Source organism: Montipora foliosa, chromosome 1, assembly GCF_036669935.1.
Source record: "Montipora foliosa isolate CH-2021 chromosome 1, ASM3666993v2, whole genome shotgun sequence".
Lineage (NCBI taxonomy): Eukaryota > Metazoa > Cnidaria > Anthozoa > Scleractinia > Acroporidae > Montipora > Montipora foliosa.
In genome coordinates, this window is record NC_090869.1 from 19,015,909 (window position 1) to 19,030,499 (window position 14,591).

At 36.4% G+C, this 14,591-nt stretch overlaps 1 protein-coding gene across 1 annotated transcript in view; it reads left to right on the forward strand.

Annotated features, from left to right (window-relative positions):
- Window positions 1-1,107: 1,107 nt before the first annotated feature.
- Window positions 1,108-14,591, forward strand: part of LOC137992146 (hydrocephalus-inducing protein homolog) — an 85,391-nt gene continuing 71,907 nt past the window's right edge. The window contains exons 1-21 of the mRNA XM_068837283.1: window positions 1,108-1,432; window positions 2,977-3,102; window positions 3,255-3,374; window positions 3,635-3,769; window positions 3,918-4,043; window positions 4,217-4,415; window positions 5,865-5,973; window positions 6,075-6,167; window positions 6,382-6,508; window positions 7,327-7,383; window positions 7,873-7,940; window positions 8,773-8,923; window positions 10,040-10,171; window positions 10,398-10,489; window positions 10,957-11,024; window positions 11,442-11,671; window positions 11,904-12,004; window positions 12,626-12,761; window positions 13,464-13,511; window positions 13,610-13,726; window positions 13,834-13,986. Of these exons, the coding sequence (XP_068693384.1) occupies window positions 1,274-1,432; window positions 2,977-3,102; window positions 3,255-3,374; window positions 3,635-3,769; window positions 3,918-4,043; window positions 4,217-4,415; window positions 5,865-5,973; window positions 6,075-6,167; window positions 6,382-6,508; window positions 7,327-7,383; window positions 7,873-7,940; window positions 8,773-8,923; window positions 10,040-10,171; window positions 10,398-10,489; window positions 10,957-11,024; window positions 11,442-11,671; window positions 11,904-12,004; window positions 12,626-12,761; window positions 13,464-13,511; window positions 13,610-13,726; window positions 13,834-13,986 (2,547 nt within the window). The 5' untranslated portion in view covers window positions 1,108-1,273. The remainder of the gene's footprint in view (window positions 1,433-2,976; window positions 3,103-3,254; window positions 3,375-3,634; window positions 3,770-3,917; window positions 4,044-4,216; window positions 4,416-5,864; window positions 5,974-6,074; window positions 6,168-6,381; window positions 6,509-7,326; window positions 7,384-7,872; window positions 7,941-8,772; window positions 8,924-10,039; window positions 10,172-10,397; window positions 10,490-10,956; window positions 11,025-11,441; window positions 11,672-11,903; window positions 12,005-12,625; window positions 12,762-13,463; window positions 13,512-13,609; window positions 13,727-13,833; window positions 13,987-14,591) is intronic.

Below are 14,591 nucleotides of genomic sequence, written 5' to 3' on the forward strand. Positions count from 1 at the left end.
AGGTAATTCCATCATTTTGGAAATAGCAGCTACTTTATTATTCATCTGCGTCACAAGTTTTCACTGATTTTGGGGCTCATTTTGTTGAAACTCAAGCACGCTTCCAACAGGCCTGTGAACCCTTCCTGCTTACAGAGCAATACTAAAAAACTTCTCCCATATCACATTTGAACCTTAAGCTCGAAAATTCAATACACAACATGATATTATAATTCACAAAGGCAGAAAATACCACAGAATCCTTTTCCAGCGAAAATTTTATTGAAACAAACAACATATTTGCTCTTAGAGGCGAAAACCTCTTCCTATTTGATTGCGTGCGTGAAGACAAGAAACTCAATTGTGTCAAATTACCATGTACTTCAGGTAAATACTGCTCACTTTGATTTCGTCTCGACGGGCGATAGATTGTTGTCGAAGTCCAGTACTCGTCGCTTTTGAGATTCATGCCTAGTTTATCCAACTGACTTTCCATTATTGAGCTCCATAAGGGTATATTTTGTTTAAGGATCCACTAAAACGCCATTCGCATTGCATGACTTTCGACGCCATTGCAGGCTAAGTTAATGATTCTACTGTGTCCACCTGAGAAATCTACGCAGTTCCACTACCCTCTCGATCCTAAGAAAATACGCGCAGAAGGCTCTATACACAAAGACACCACTTACCAGGGGAGTGACAGGCAAGACTTTTACCGACACGGAAAAAAAAAAAAAAAAAAAAAAAAGAAAAAAAAAAAGAAAAAAAAGAAAACAAACAAACTAAACGCAGACCTCGACTGGGTTTGCCCATAGGCAACCCAGTAATAATGATGCAAGGCTGGCTCGCAAGGCTGTGAGGATCTGTATTTTTTTCTTTTTTCAATGATTCGTCTGGCACGGCCTAATTTGGTGCCCGGAAATTGAAACGATCGCAAAAGTCTGCGACACGTTGGGTAAATAGAAACACTTCCTATTTTCCCGATTCGTCCCCGACCATCGCAGATTATCGGGGATGTCTACGATTAATGGTTTTCATTAGTCGGCAAAATCTGGGACGGTCGGGAAGATCGTCTGGGACTTTCCCGACATATGGGCTTAAGTATGCGTGCGCAGACTTCGGAATACCATGGCAACATATCCCGCTCAAACTTTCGGAAAAATGGCGGAGACGTATGCAGTGTTTACAAAATCAACGAGTAGGAGATTTGACACGATGAGAAGTTGAGGTAATTTACTTCAGAAAAATTGACCTTGGGAATACTAAGTCTTCATCGAACAGGACAATTACTGCAATGCCGCAGGGAAAGCTTCGTGGGGGAGGACTGCGCGGTGATGTTCAGTCCACTGTACGCGAGAGTTACGGAGGAAAAGCAATGTCTTCTAACTTTAAAAGCCGTGTTGTTCACCCAAGAAACCCTAAACTTGTCAAAGGACGTCCTGAAGATGACAAGGTAAGGAAAACACAACTGATAGTTTTGGCAAATTGCATATTCTGACCAGAATCGTGCAATAGGCTGGTAAAATATATACGACCAATGCATGGTTTTATTTCTGGCCTGTCTGAGAAACGTTTGTCGTACATGTATACTATTGCAAACAATTTTTTTGGAAAGGAATGTAGTCCCATTTGCAGCATCATCTTTTTAAGTTATTGCCAGAGCGACAGTTTCATGCATATGAGCAGTGTAATCAAACTATACCTCCTTTTGGCGATTATAATTAGACAATACAAATACTAAAGTACAACAACAACAATAATTATCAAAATAAGGGAAAGAAACCATGGTAAATGGGTCTAAAAATTGTTTTTGCCAAAGTAAATGTTGACCTTAGTGGTATTTAAACCAGGGCCCTGTTGTTCAAAAGGCGGTTAACGCTAATCCCAGGTTAAAAATTAACCAACGATCTCTACTCCTAAATGCTGTTCAACCCTGATATTCTGCAAAACTTTACATTAGAAGAAGCCAATAATCAAAAACAAAAATAAGGAAACTGTAACCAAAAAGTTGAAAACATGAAACATTTAAGGTTCACGCTAATCCTGGATTAAGTTAATCGGCTTTTGAACAACCGGCCTGAACAACTGGCCTGGATTGCTTAATCCAGGATTAGGGTTAACTTTTGTTTCATGTTTTTGCTTTTTGGTGAATGTTACTTTTGCTTATTTTTGTTTTTCAAGATTGACTTCCTCTAATGTAAACTCTTGCCGAATATCAGCGTTAAACCGCAATTGCGAGTAGAGAAATAAACTCCTTGGTTAATCTTTAATCTGGGAATAGCGTTAATCGGCTTTTGAACAACCAGGCCCTGGACAATAACCTTTCAAAGCTGAAGATGGACTTTGTATTCAATTCAGAGCCTTTCATTTTAACTCTGCTGTAGCTATATAGGGACTGCAGCTATAGCCAACTATCACCACCCTTGCATGACACTCTTTGCCGCAGTTGACATAAATAGCTCAGAATTACAAGTAATAAAGAGCAATCAGCTGTAGTAAAGATGCTTACATGGGGCTGATGCTGGGAACTCCAAGTACCAGATCTAAAGCTGCAGCCGTGATGATGAATTATGGGATGAGTGAGAACAGATTTAAGTGGCTCATGTTCTTTTGCCACTCAAAAAAATTTGGTACAAGTGTCATGCCTATGCATGGAAAGATCCTGAATGCAGGCCTCCACAGTCATTGGGACCCTAATCTTCCAGAAGACACTTGGTCTCTAGGCATGGGAAGCTCATGGTCTCTTTTCCTTGTAGGGTTCGAATTATTGCTAACCTTTAGATGTAACATTAACCCTTTGACGTCCAAACCAGCCTTAAAACCGGCCAGACTTAGTATTTCACTCTAACGCCAGACTATTTTACTCATCAATGGGGAACCCCTGGGAGTCAATGGGTTAAATTTTCTTTCTTATTGAACAGATTATTTTGATAACAGTCACTGCCACTTATTTTAATTAACCAAGCGTTTAATTATTTTTTTCACTGTTATCTTCAGCAAGCACCATCTGCATACATGGCTGAAATGCAACTCACCACAGATGAAAGGCTGAAACTCACCTACGAGATGAGAGTACCACAGATAATTGAGCTACTTGACATGTCAGAACAATCACTTCAGAGGGTACAATTTTCAGATTAACTTACGTCATGTTCTCTTTCCAAACGAAGTGTGATTTTTTTCTGATCATTGTCATGATTCAGCTAAATTACTATTGTTGCTTTGTCAATAAATAATTTTTCTTTGCAACAGCTGTTCTTTATTGTTGATTGCAGTTTACTACCATGGATATAGAAGAGCCCATATTTCAGCCGTTCCCGTCAGATATCGTGTTCCAAAATTTTGAACCTTTTCAGACATATGAGGTTCCCTTACAACTGCGCAATAATGATAAGGTAGGTAATAATTATCACAGCTTTTGCAGGCAATCTTGGAGTTGTACAGAGTCAATGAGCTTGGAGGTACATCTTTCACTATCAGTCCATTATTACTTGTTTTTGAGTTCTGAAGGGTTATCTGCCAGTGAATTTCTGTGACATGGTTAATGACCTAGTCCTTCAGCAACCACTTTGAAATGGCATCAGGCCAGTCCAGGCTATTCCAAACTGGCTGCTGAAATGAGTTTTTGATATTTTAGTGTTATTTGTTTCTTTAGGTTGCCCGTCTGGTTAAGGTTACCCAAACTGACTCTCCATACTTCAAGATTGTTAGTCCACATGATGTTGGACACAAAGTGGCTCCTGGAATGGACACAATTTTTATAATCCAATTTACCCCTGATGAAACAAAGGTACAAACAGTTCTGGTGAATGGTGAATGCATGCAAATAAATAACTCAGTTATTTTAGTTAATTAGTATTTTGAAAATGTCATGCAAAATCAAGCACTGCAACCAGTAATTATACTAACTGTACAAAAAAAAAATTGTCTTCTCACAGGACTATACTCATGAGCTAATCTGCATCACTGAAAGAGAAAAGTTCCTTGTACCAGTCAAGGCCATTGGAGCCAGAGCCATCTTGGATTTTCCTGATGAGATCAGTTTTGGTACTTGTCCTGTGAAGGTGAGGGTCAAGGAAATTTTGAAGCTTGGTTGATTGCAGGGTTCAAAACATGCTGGGGAATGAAGGCAAAATAACATAATTTTATTGTCAATTTATTCTTTTACTCCCAGTGGCCACTTACAATACATGTATAGTCTAATGCAAGGCAATTTATTGTCATATTCCTTTTGTAGTATGCAACTACAAAGACTCTTCTTGTGCGCAACATTGGTAACAGTGAAGCAAAGTTTCAGCTTGCTGTGGTTGAACCATTTTTTGTCACACCAGAGAGTGGGCGGCTTGCTGTAGGGGAAAGTACGCAGATTGATGTGGATTTTAAGGCACTTCAAACTGGAGACCATTCCAGTCACATGATTCTTAATTATGAGACAGGTACGTTCCCTTTTTTGAGTTGACTCACCTGTAGATTTTGAAAAGTTATTGAAGTTCACAGTTAACATGTGCAAGGATATCCTTAGGGATGTTAATGGATTAGAAAATAACATCAACATATGGTGTGTAATGTAAAACATGGAGGAACTGGTATGGATGTAATGTAACGTTAAACTTTTCTGTTAACATATTAGGTCATATAGCCTTGTGGGACAAAAAAAGCTCTTTGGCTTAAGTTCCCATTCTCTGGGTGATTATTATGCAACAGTTTATTCAGGTCATCTGGTGCAATCTGCCTACCACATTACTTTAATCTTGGCAGAGCTGCACTCATGAGGCAGGCTGTTGATGATATTAGGATAAATGTTGACTCATATGGGATGGGGTGTTTTCTAGTTTGGGTACCCCCATTTGCATACAATGTCATTTGTTTAAATTCCATGTTAGCCCAACTAACAGGTGTTGTATTTTGGTGCTTTGATCCTTATTCAACTCAAACATGTGCATTTTAATAATTTAAAAGCAACTGCTCTCCCTCTCAGTTGAGTATATCATATCTTTTTTGAGATAATTAATTTGAATTTTTTACATACCCACCCTATAAGAATAATAATTTTGTTATATGCTACTGGATTAAGTAACTTCAACTCAGGTTTATGGGAAATTTCCTGCATTGTCATGGTCAAATAAGACACATTAATACTGTAAGATACATACATGTAAGAAATCAAGTTGAAATCAAACTTATTGAATTAGTGATTTTGAAATAAGAGCTGAGTAAGAGACCACTTTGATTCATAAATGGTCACCGTGACACTTTTGCATTCTTTTTTATTTATGTTAGTTGGGCCTACTATCCTCATTTTGATACAAAAACTCTTTTGAAATTTGCTTGTCATAGCGAGGCTGGAAAGTCTTATTAGCATTAAAACAGAAGAATATTTGATTTGGCTGCCACTATGAAAAAGATCTATGGCTCAACAACAGGTGAAAGTCGGCTGAAAAGGAAATCTGAGATCTCAGGCAGGATTTGAACCCCAAATGCCCTCAGTTTGATTGGTTGCATCTGTACCAGTACTACATGCCCACTGAGCTACCACAGCTAACATGTGATTGACCTTAAGCCCAGCTAAATGTAGTGTTCCGTGGCTCAATGGGTAGAGCATCCTCTTAGTGTTACAGAAATGGTAGGTTTGAATTCTGCCTGAAGATTTCCATTCTAGTTGTCCCTTTGCCAGTTGCCAAACAGCAAGCATACACCTGTATCAAGTTTAAAATCATGATTAATTTTTGCCTATGTGAGACATCATGTCTATCTGCCATCCTACAATATTGCTGTGGGTAGAATTTTATTGAATTTAAAACTATAGTTTTCAGTTTTATTGTATTTATCAAAGGTCAAACATTAATTTTTCTGAATGCTAAGTGTAAAATCTTCCCTTATTTCAGGGGAGGACGTCTATATAAGTTTGTATGGGGCTGCCATTGATTGCAATGTCAGGCTGGACAAAAATGCAGTCAAGATGGAGAACACCTTTATATCCTGTGCTTCCCAGAGGTATATTTGGATTCATTAAATGCACAGTATGAGAAAAAAAAATACCATGATGCATTAACTGAATTACAAAAAACAATCATGCTGTTTTGCTTTATTTCCAGGACTGTAGCTATTTCGAACAGGAGTGACATTATTGTTCAGTTCAAATGGAGTAACTTCGCAACCTTACGAGAGGAACTTCAACAAAAAGACAGGTGTTACTTAATGTTCCCCCAAAATCTTTGCATGTTATTACTGTTAAAAGGCCTCTTGTAAGCATTATACATTTCAGTTTAGTTTTCCTTTGGAAAATGAGTTATTCACTTGAAAGGGTTTTCTTCATGTAAGCCTTGAATAATTGGGTCCTGTTCAGCTTTCCACTGACAACTTGTTATCAAAATGTCTCAAGGAATTTCTTTGTTTTAAAAGATTTTACATGGACTTGGAAAGTGAAGAAAATGCTGAAAGAGATGATTTTTTTGAAGAGTGCCTCAATGATCCAACACTCAGGGATCAGGTGTCAATACTGACAAGAAAATTCAGGAACAAAAGCCAGGTATGTGTAAATTCAGACAAATGACACAACTTGTGCAATTCAAGATGTCTTAATGTAGGTGGATTGTGTAAGCAAGGGGGGAAAGAGGAGGAATAGAGAAAGAGATTAGTTCTGGGGAATGTACTGAAGCAGGAATATGGATTATGTGAGTGAAAACAACTTTGAAAGGGCAGAAGCCAGAAGACAATACTGGGGATGGAAAGTTGTGGGGTACAGGAAGCCAGGGTTTCCAACCCCTGCCCCTTATCCAAGCATACGTCTTTGTATTTGAAAAATTGCAATTAAGAGTACTATAGTAAGAGTACTTCAGGACTGGTATAAACTTTTTTTGTCAAAGTACACTTAATGTAATCGTATTAGATGTTTTGGTGTGTAGTATCACCGAGTATTCTACGAGTTGTGTTCAAGTGGCGAGTCAAAATACAAATAACGAGATGTCGAAATATTCAGCAAGGCTACACACCCAAAACATCTAATAAGCTATCTATTATCCAATTTTTTTGCTCTAAATTTTTATAATGATATTGTAAATAATCAAGAACGTAGGACAGATGTGTGCGTGACAAGCACAGGGCCACATCAGCACCTAAACTCAGTCAAAGCGGTTCTCTACTGTACAAATTATAACCAATGTGTACAATAACTAAGTGAGTGTACAATGTAATGGAATATTTGTACTCGCTCCATGCATTTTTTGTACAATGAATAATACAGTTGGATAATAAAATTTGGTACTCAACATAAGGCCATGTAGTTTCCTACTGTTCTTAATGTTCTTTTCATCTTGTTACTAGATTGTAAAATATTTTTTTTAACAGATTGTGGCCAATGACAAGATGCTATATAATGACTCCATAATCACCATTGATCCAGTGGTAAGATTTTCTTTAATAGTGCATTTTACTGAAACTACACTTCTGTCTGCATAATATACTTATGGTAATTGCTTTGAATTGATGGAAGGCAAACTCTTATTTGTGGGTTGAGCTGTAAGAGACTTTATTAAGCTGTGATAAAAAGAATATAAAAATCGATCCGTTTTTAAACTTGTAATTTGTTAGAAGCCAAAAAGAATTAATTAAAAGACTAGAGTAAGTAAAGAAGGCTTATCCTTTCCTTGGAGAGCTAGTCAGATCAAGCAACAAAAACACAAATTGAAACAATTAAATTTGCATGCACTTGATTAGTATAGTGGTAGACAGGTCAGCATACATTAAAATTTGACGTACATGTACTGGGTAATAAATTTCATTATTCTTTAAAAAAGCCATTTTTGCCGATAAATGTTCTCAGTCTGTGTTTTAACTGACTGTATGTGTAGTGTACTTTAAATCTTGATGCTTATGTTCTTATTTTATTCATAGGAAGGAGAGATCTGGCCAAATTCTCAAGCAGAAATCAATATTATTTTTAAACCTCAAGATGCTCAGAGGTACATGTACATGTATGCTCTTACTTTAGGTTGTTGACAGTAGTGGTTGTTTTTTGCGTAGTGGTTTGAGATTTTTTGTCTACGGTGAGTCCTAGGTGGATAACGTAACCCTTAACCCTTAAACCTAACCCTTAACTCTTATTACCTTAACCCTTAACCCTTAACCCTTAACCCTTAACCCTTAACCCTTAACCCTTAACCCTTAACCCTTAACTCTTAATCCTAACCCTTAACCCATTGAGTGGGAGTGAGACTTAACAGATTTTACTCTGTCTAATTTGCCAGACGATTTTACTCGTCAACTGGGGGCATCCTAGACAAGTGTGCCTTCAGGAGGGGTCAATGGGTTTATTAGGAAAATAAGTGTAACCATTAAATAATCTTACAACACTTGACCAATAACTTCTTAACACACTGTCTTAAACAAGCCCATTCAAGCACATACTGATTCCAGTATAGGATGTTCTTGAGCTGTCTGTCTGTCATGACAGGATTGCTTTGAAAGGGCTTATAGGTGAAAGAAAATCAGCCATACAGTAGGTCAGGGTCAAACTAGCTAGTTTTTTTTTTTACTTTCCTTTGTTTCAGGTTATTAATTAATGTCTATATTAAAGATAACGGAAAGTAAAAAACAAATTACACTATAGTTTGAAAAATTTTTTTTCAAGGAAAAAGTTTTACAACACACTTGTGACCTGTTGCACAAACGTTCTGCGCAAATTCATCGAAAGTGTTAAAGTGTGAATTGTACAAAATGTTACAAGTATAGCAATCTTCTATTAAAGAAATCACCCCTTTCATTTGCTTTGCTGTTTCTGCTTTTTCTCTTCAGCTATGCTAGAACTGCATATTGTGATGTAACAGGCCGAGAATCAAGACTTCCTTTGAGGATAAGGGGCGATGGTGCAGGACCCAAAGTGCATTTTTCTTTGGGTACATTGGACATTGGAAATGTGTTCATAAATTCTAAGCATTCATATGAGGTATTCAGTAATATCATTTATTTGAAGGAGTGTTAAGTATTTATGAGTCAATGAGTCAACGAGTTAGTGCAGTTAACCAAACCATAAAATGAAAGCTTAAATTTCAGAGAGTGCTTAGGCCTAATATAATCACTGAAACAAGGGCTTAGGCTTAATCAATAAATTATTGCTGTATTGACTCTGAGTCTCCTAATTTGACTCATGACTCATTGACTCATAAAACAGGCATCCTCTATTTGAAGGATCAACTAGTTTACCTAGAGTAGTTAATAAAATTATTATTATTATTTGAATGTACTAGGCAATGTAGGAATTTACAGTGAGCTTTAAAATACCTGTACATTACTTAGCACCTTATACCTGTACCTTACTTAGCAGTCCTTAAGTGCTGTTTATCAAAATTAATTTCCTTACACAGTAATAATTATTGCGCTATATGTTATTTACAACCATAATTTATATTTTTTTCATTTATTTCCAGCATTGCAACTAAGTAGGTGTCCATTCATGCATGAATACTAATAATTTTTGAAAAGCAACGATAGACCAATTTCGATAAATTAAAATTCAGTCCGAAACAAAAAGAGTCATCTCGAGGCTCTGGGGAATAAATATAAGGATTTGAATGAGTTTGTTCCCCAGAGGCTCAAGATGATAGCTTTTGTTTCGGACTGAATTTTAATATATCGAAAGTGGTCTATTCAGAGTGTCTCAAAAAGGCTTATGGTGCATGAGGCCACCTTAAGGAAAAGCCATAAGCCAAAGGGACTTATTTTAATAATTAATGCTGAGTGCAAAAATAAGAACACAACAAGTAGATGTAGAATACTTGCTAAAGATAAAAACAACCATGTATTATATAATTATGTTTTTTGTTTTATTATGTAGGTACTGACAGAGGTGGTTGGCGTGTAGACTTTGTGATGTTTCTCAAAATTCGGCCTGCATCTACGTAGTGAATCTGAGCTCTACATCTGGACACTTAGTGTATTGTTTTTCATCGACCTTAGATTTAAATCCAGATATGTTTATTAGTGTTAATGAATGAAAGACAATAGAAAAAATTGAAAGTTAATAAAACTGTTTTTAAAACAACATGTCTTGACCTTTTTTTAGGTTATCTTATGCAATAAAGGGGATATAGATGCTGTGTTCAAACTTATTCCTCCCAGCAGCCAATTTGGACCTCAATTTGCTTTCTTGCCTGCTCAAGGAATTGTCATCCCTGGAGGCTATCAAGCAATTCAGGTAAGATCTTTCATTTCTATTCCATAGTAGAGGTTCAGTGAACACTTAATGATACTTGACTTGACGTGAAGAGGATCATTGCAGTTGTGAGCAACTTAAGCTGTTGCAATAATTAACCTATGATGACTGTGCAATTTTTCTTATCAACCTATTTTAGTCCACCTGTTTTTGATCACCTACCAAAAGAACTGAACTTGTGAAATGTCCACATGTAAATTTTGTTTAGATTTCGTTCTGCTCGCCTATTCTTGGGGATTTCAATGAAGTTTTCTATTTTGCTGTGGAAGGATCACCAGATGAGCTCAAGTTAGGGATCTTGTGAGTTCAAATTAATACTAATTATTAAAAGGGCATTACTAAACCATGAAACAGTGAAGCACTGAAACAGGGAAACGAAACACTAAAACACCATTATGTATATATAATACCCCACGTACCATACATTGAATACTAACCAACAAAGGTTGGAATTGAGATTAAATATCGTTTCAGGCCTAATTATGCCTAAAACGTTATTGCTCCTAATTCATTGAGATTAAGAGTAGGATTCAGATTAAGACTGAGATTAGGAGCAATAATGATAGGCCTAAAACTATATTTAATTTCGAATTCAACTTTAATCAGTTAGTATTCAATGTATGGTGGGGTCATACATGGTGCTTTGGTGGTTGGTTTCGTTGTTTCGTTGTTTAGTAATGTCCCTAATTAAAAGATTTAATCATGGTAAGTTGTATTGACATGTAAAATTAATGGCTATTTTATTTTTGAAATTTTTTGTTTATCAGAGGATCTGTCATTGGACCAACTTTTCACTTCAATGTTCCAAAGCTGAAATTTGGTATTGTCTCATATGGTAAGCCACTACAGTTATTGTTATCAATGGAAGATATTTTAAATAGCAAAAGTCAATGCTTGCATAGGAAAAGTAAATAATTCTTGCGCACGTGGGAAAAGAGAAGAGTACCTAATAATTTGGTTGTTGTTAGATTTAAAAATATCGCTAAACAAATGGGATTTTTGTTTGTAGTCTGTGACATTCTGCTCTGGCCGCCGAATTAAGTGTGAGCACTGGTAACATCCTAGATCACAAAAAAAAAGTTTGCATTGTAAACTTTGTACAGAAAATATGATATCAGGTTTTTGATAATTATTAAAAGAATAATGAAGCATTTGGAGATCTGTCTGTTGCAATATCCCTTGTGTGAGCTTCATCCAAGAAAAGGTAGAGAAGAATAATCTCCTTTACATTGCTTGCATTATCTTATTTTAGGGTTTGTGAACACTTGCTACTGCACTTTGGTGAATACTTCTCTTATCCCCATGACATTCAACTTGCGTGTACCAGCTGATGGTTGGGCTAACGATGAGCCCCACAGCCATGATAGTTTGATTGACAGCAACATCAGTGATGTTGGTAGTTCTGGCATACCTTTTCCCAGGGAGTTTGATATTGTGCCATCTTCTGGTACAATTGCACCTCAAGGAGAAATGGAAATTAAGGTACTTAACACAAGTAGTGCTTCTAGTAATCTTGTAGCCATTGGAAGTTTTCTCCTGTTTTCAATGGTTATTTCTTTAAATCACTGGTAAATTTTCTGCAATAAGACAATGGTGCCTGCATGACTTCATCAAATAATAATTGTTGCAGATTGTTTGTATGTTGTATTTTGTCAAAAGCTTTTATTAGAATGTATGTACATGCACAGTACTTGAATTTCAATTCTCGTTTCAGGTGGATTTTGTATCAACTACTGTCAAAAAGTATGATATTGTATTAGTTGTTGATGTGGATGGAGTCGGAGATGAAATTCTTTCTCTGCCAATCGTAGCCAAGTGAGTTATTAATTTTTTCTAGGTTTCCTGTTCTTTATGTGTATCATAGCAAGGTAGATGATTGAGGGGAGGCAGAAGTACGTGTAGTTATCTAGAGGATACTGTACCTACTTGTAATGCAGGTTTACTGTTACCAGTATTTGTACAATGTAATAAGGAGCTCAATTTACAATCATTGTAAATTAATGCAATTGCTGATGTCAAGAACTTATGTAGTATACAGATGTGGAATGACCAAATTTGCTTTTTGGGGAAGACATGAGTGGTTGGTGATAAATTTAGCATGCTCTCTGAAGATCAGTAAGAAAACAGAAGGTCAAATTCTGTTCTTGGGCAGTTGGCCTTTAATAATATTTACATTCCAAATAGATTCAATTGATCCCAGAATAATACAAATTAATTTTAAATCTTCAGATGATGTTCTCTATAACTACACTATACATTAATTTTTCTAAGCTGTCATTGTCATCTCTGCTTAAGCTTCCTAATTTCATCCTTTCTTCCTCGTATGCATTATATCTGAGGAGTGTCCATGGATACTTTTTTGGCAATTAAAAATACCGGTAACAATATAGTTTAGTTTTACCTGAATGGTAATGAAAAGGGTCAATATTTTTTCAGATGTGTTGTTCCACCTATTACTGTGTCAACTCCCATACTGGATTATGGTCGTTGTTTTCTCCATCACCCTTATGAGCTTCCGGTTCATCTGTCAAATGACTCAGATCTACCTGCCAAATATGAGTTGCTGTCACAGGTACTTGTACATACGTACTGTAACATGGCGTTTTAATTGTTATAAAATAATGTAAATACATTCAGCAAAATCGTTATTTGGATTGGATGAGTGCAGTACAATTGACCCTGAAGCATATGAGTGATCAAGTGATTTCCCATAGTAATAACTTAGTACATTAATCACTCCCATTAACCCTTTGACACCCAAATGGGCCTAAACCGCCACACGATTTTACTTGTCAATGGGGAACCCCTGGGAGACAATGTGTTAAAGTAATGTCCTGCTGCAGGACTGCAAGTGTTGTAATAATGATAACTACTGTACGTGCATTGTTTTGCTAATAATTCTGACTTAAAAGCGTTAAAGATAATCATCCAGTTTTTTTACACGTGAAGCTATCACAATGCACAATTTTTTGGTTTAAAAATATTTCAAACTAATTTTCGTCCATTTGCTATTGCCTTTCATCTTCCTTTACGAAGAGCATCTGTCACTGATAGGCTCCTCAGTGAAAAAGGTTCTGCAGTGTATTAATTTAAAAATCATCCAGACCTTACAGTTATTTATGAGTTAAATTCAAACTTTTAAACTGTCATGATGGTACAGTACTGTATTTAGTGAGGTTTGAATTGGAAATACATAATTTCATGTGCATCTCACAATATTATTATTAAATTCAAATTTCTTTGTCATATTTTATCACTACTTGCTTTCTCTCAGGTTGTTGAAGATGTAACACCAATTTTGTATTCAAGCCCTGAACCAAAGGTAAACAACAATAACACTTGCTCATCAGGATTATTCTTAGTGAAGATTTTTTGTTTTGATTGCTTCATTTCAGAGGGACCTTGCCATTTTTTTTTCAGGGGATCATTCAACCTCATTCAGTCAAGGAAATTCCACTTCACATAACAGCAGAATGTCTTGAGGAAGTGACATCAGTGGCCTACTTTATGATATTTGGTAGCAGTGATGCTCCTTTGGTAAATTTTAATTTGTACTCGATCTGCTCAGATATTAAAAATTGCTGTCCCTCTAATGTGTGATACATGTACCGATCACTATCCTTTTCCCGACACTGTACAAACAGGGAGTGCAGATCCAGTGTGTTGGTGAAGGACCAGTGATTCATGTGACACCAAGTCTTGTTGATTTTGGGACCATCCAAGTCTTGACAGATGCGACCAAGATTGTGCAACTTTCCAATGAGTCTTTGATTCCAGCTCAGTTTTCATGTAATTTGGTAAGCAATTGATGTACAGTAGAGTGGTTAGAGCGGTTTTCAATTGAGTGTCGAAAGTAATCAGCGAATTGCTTTGGTTTTGCATTACTTCACTCAGTGATTGGTTCAAAGTTCTTGTGCCACTTAATCAACCAATCAGAAGTGAAACCAAAACCAATCCTGGCTTGTGCGTGCACATTTTCTCTTGCTTCTGCGAGTTTTGATTGGTCTACTAGATCGTCTCCGTCCTTTTTGATCGGCCAAAGTAATTACTTTGGTTTTGGTTTTACGACACTCGATTGAAAATCGGTCTATCATAAAACAAATTACGCCATTAGTGCAGCAAACTAACCTATATTGCGCTATTGTACTAGATTTGAGAGAATGTGAGTTTCAGAAACAAGTGCAAGTGCTACCTAGAAGTTCATTAAGTGTATATCAAAGGTAACAAGATCAGTGGGATGCTATTGATTATGCAGATCACTAATGGTAACTCGAGAAGTTTACTCTACAATGTACAAGATTCAGAAAAAATCCCCCTGGCAAAATCAATGCGTAGACAGGATTGGAAAAATTGAGGATTTTGTGCGGTCGTTTATTCGAGACTTTGACTTTATTTTGAATTT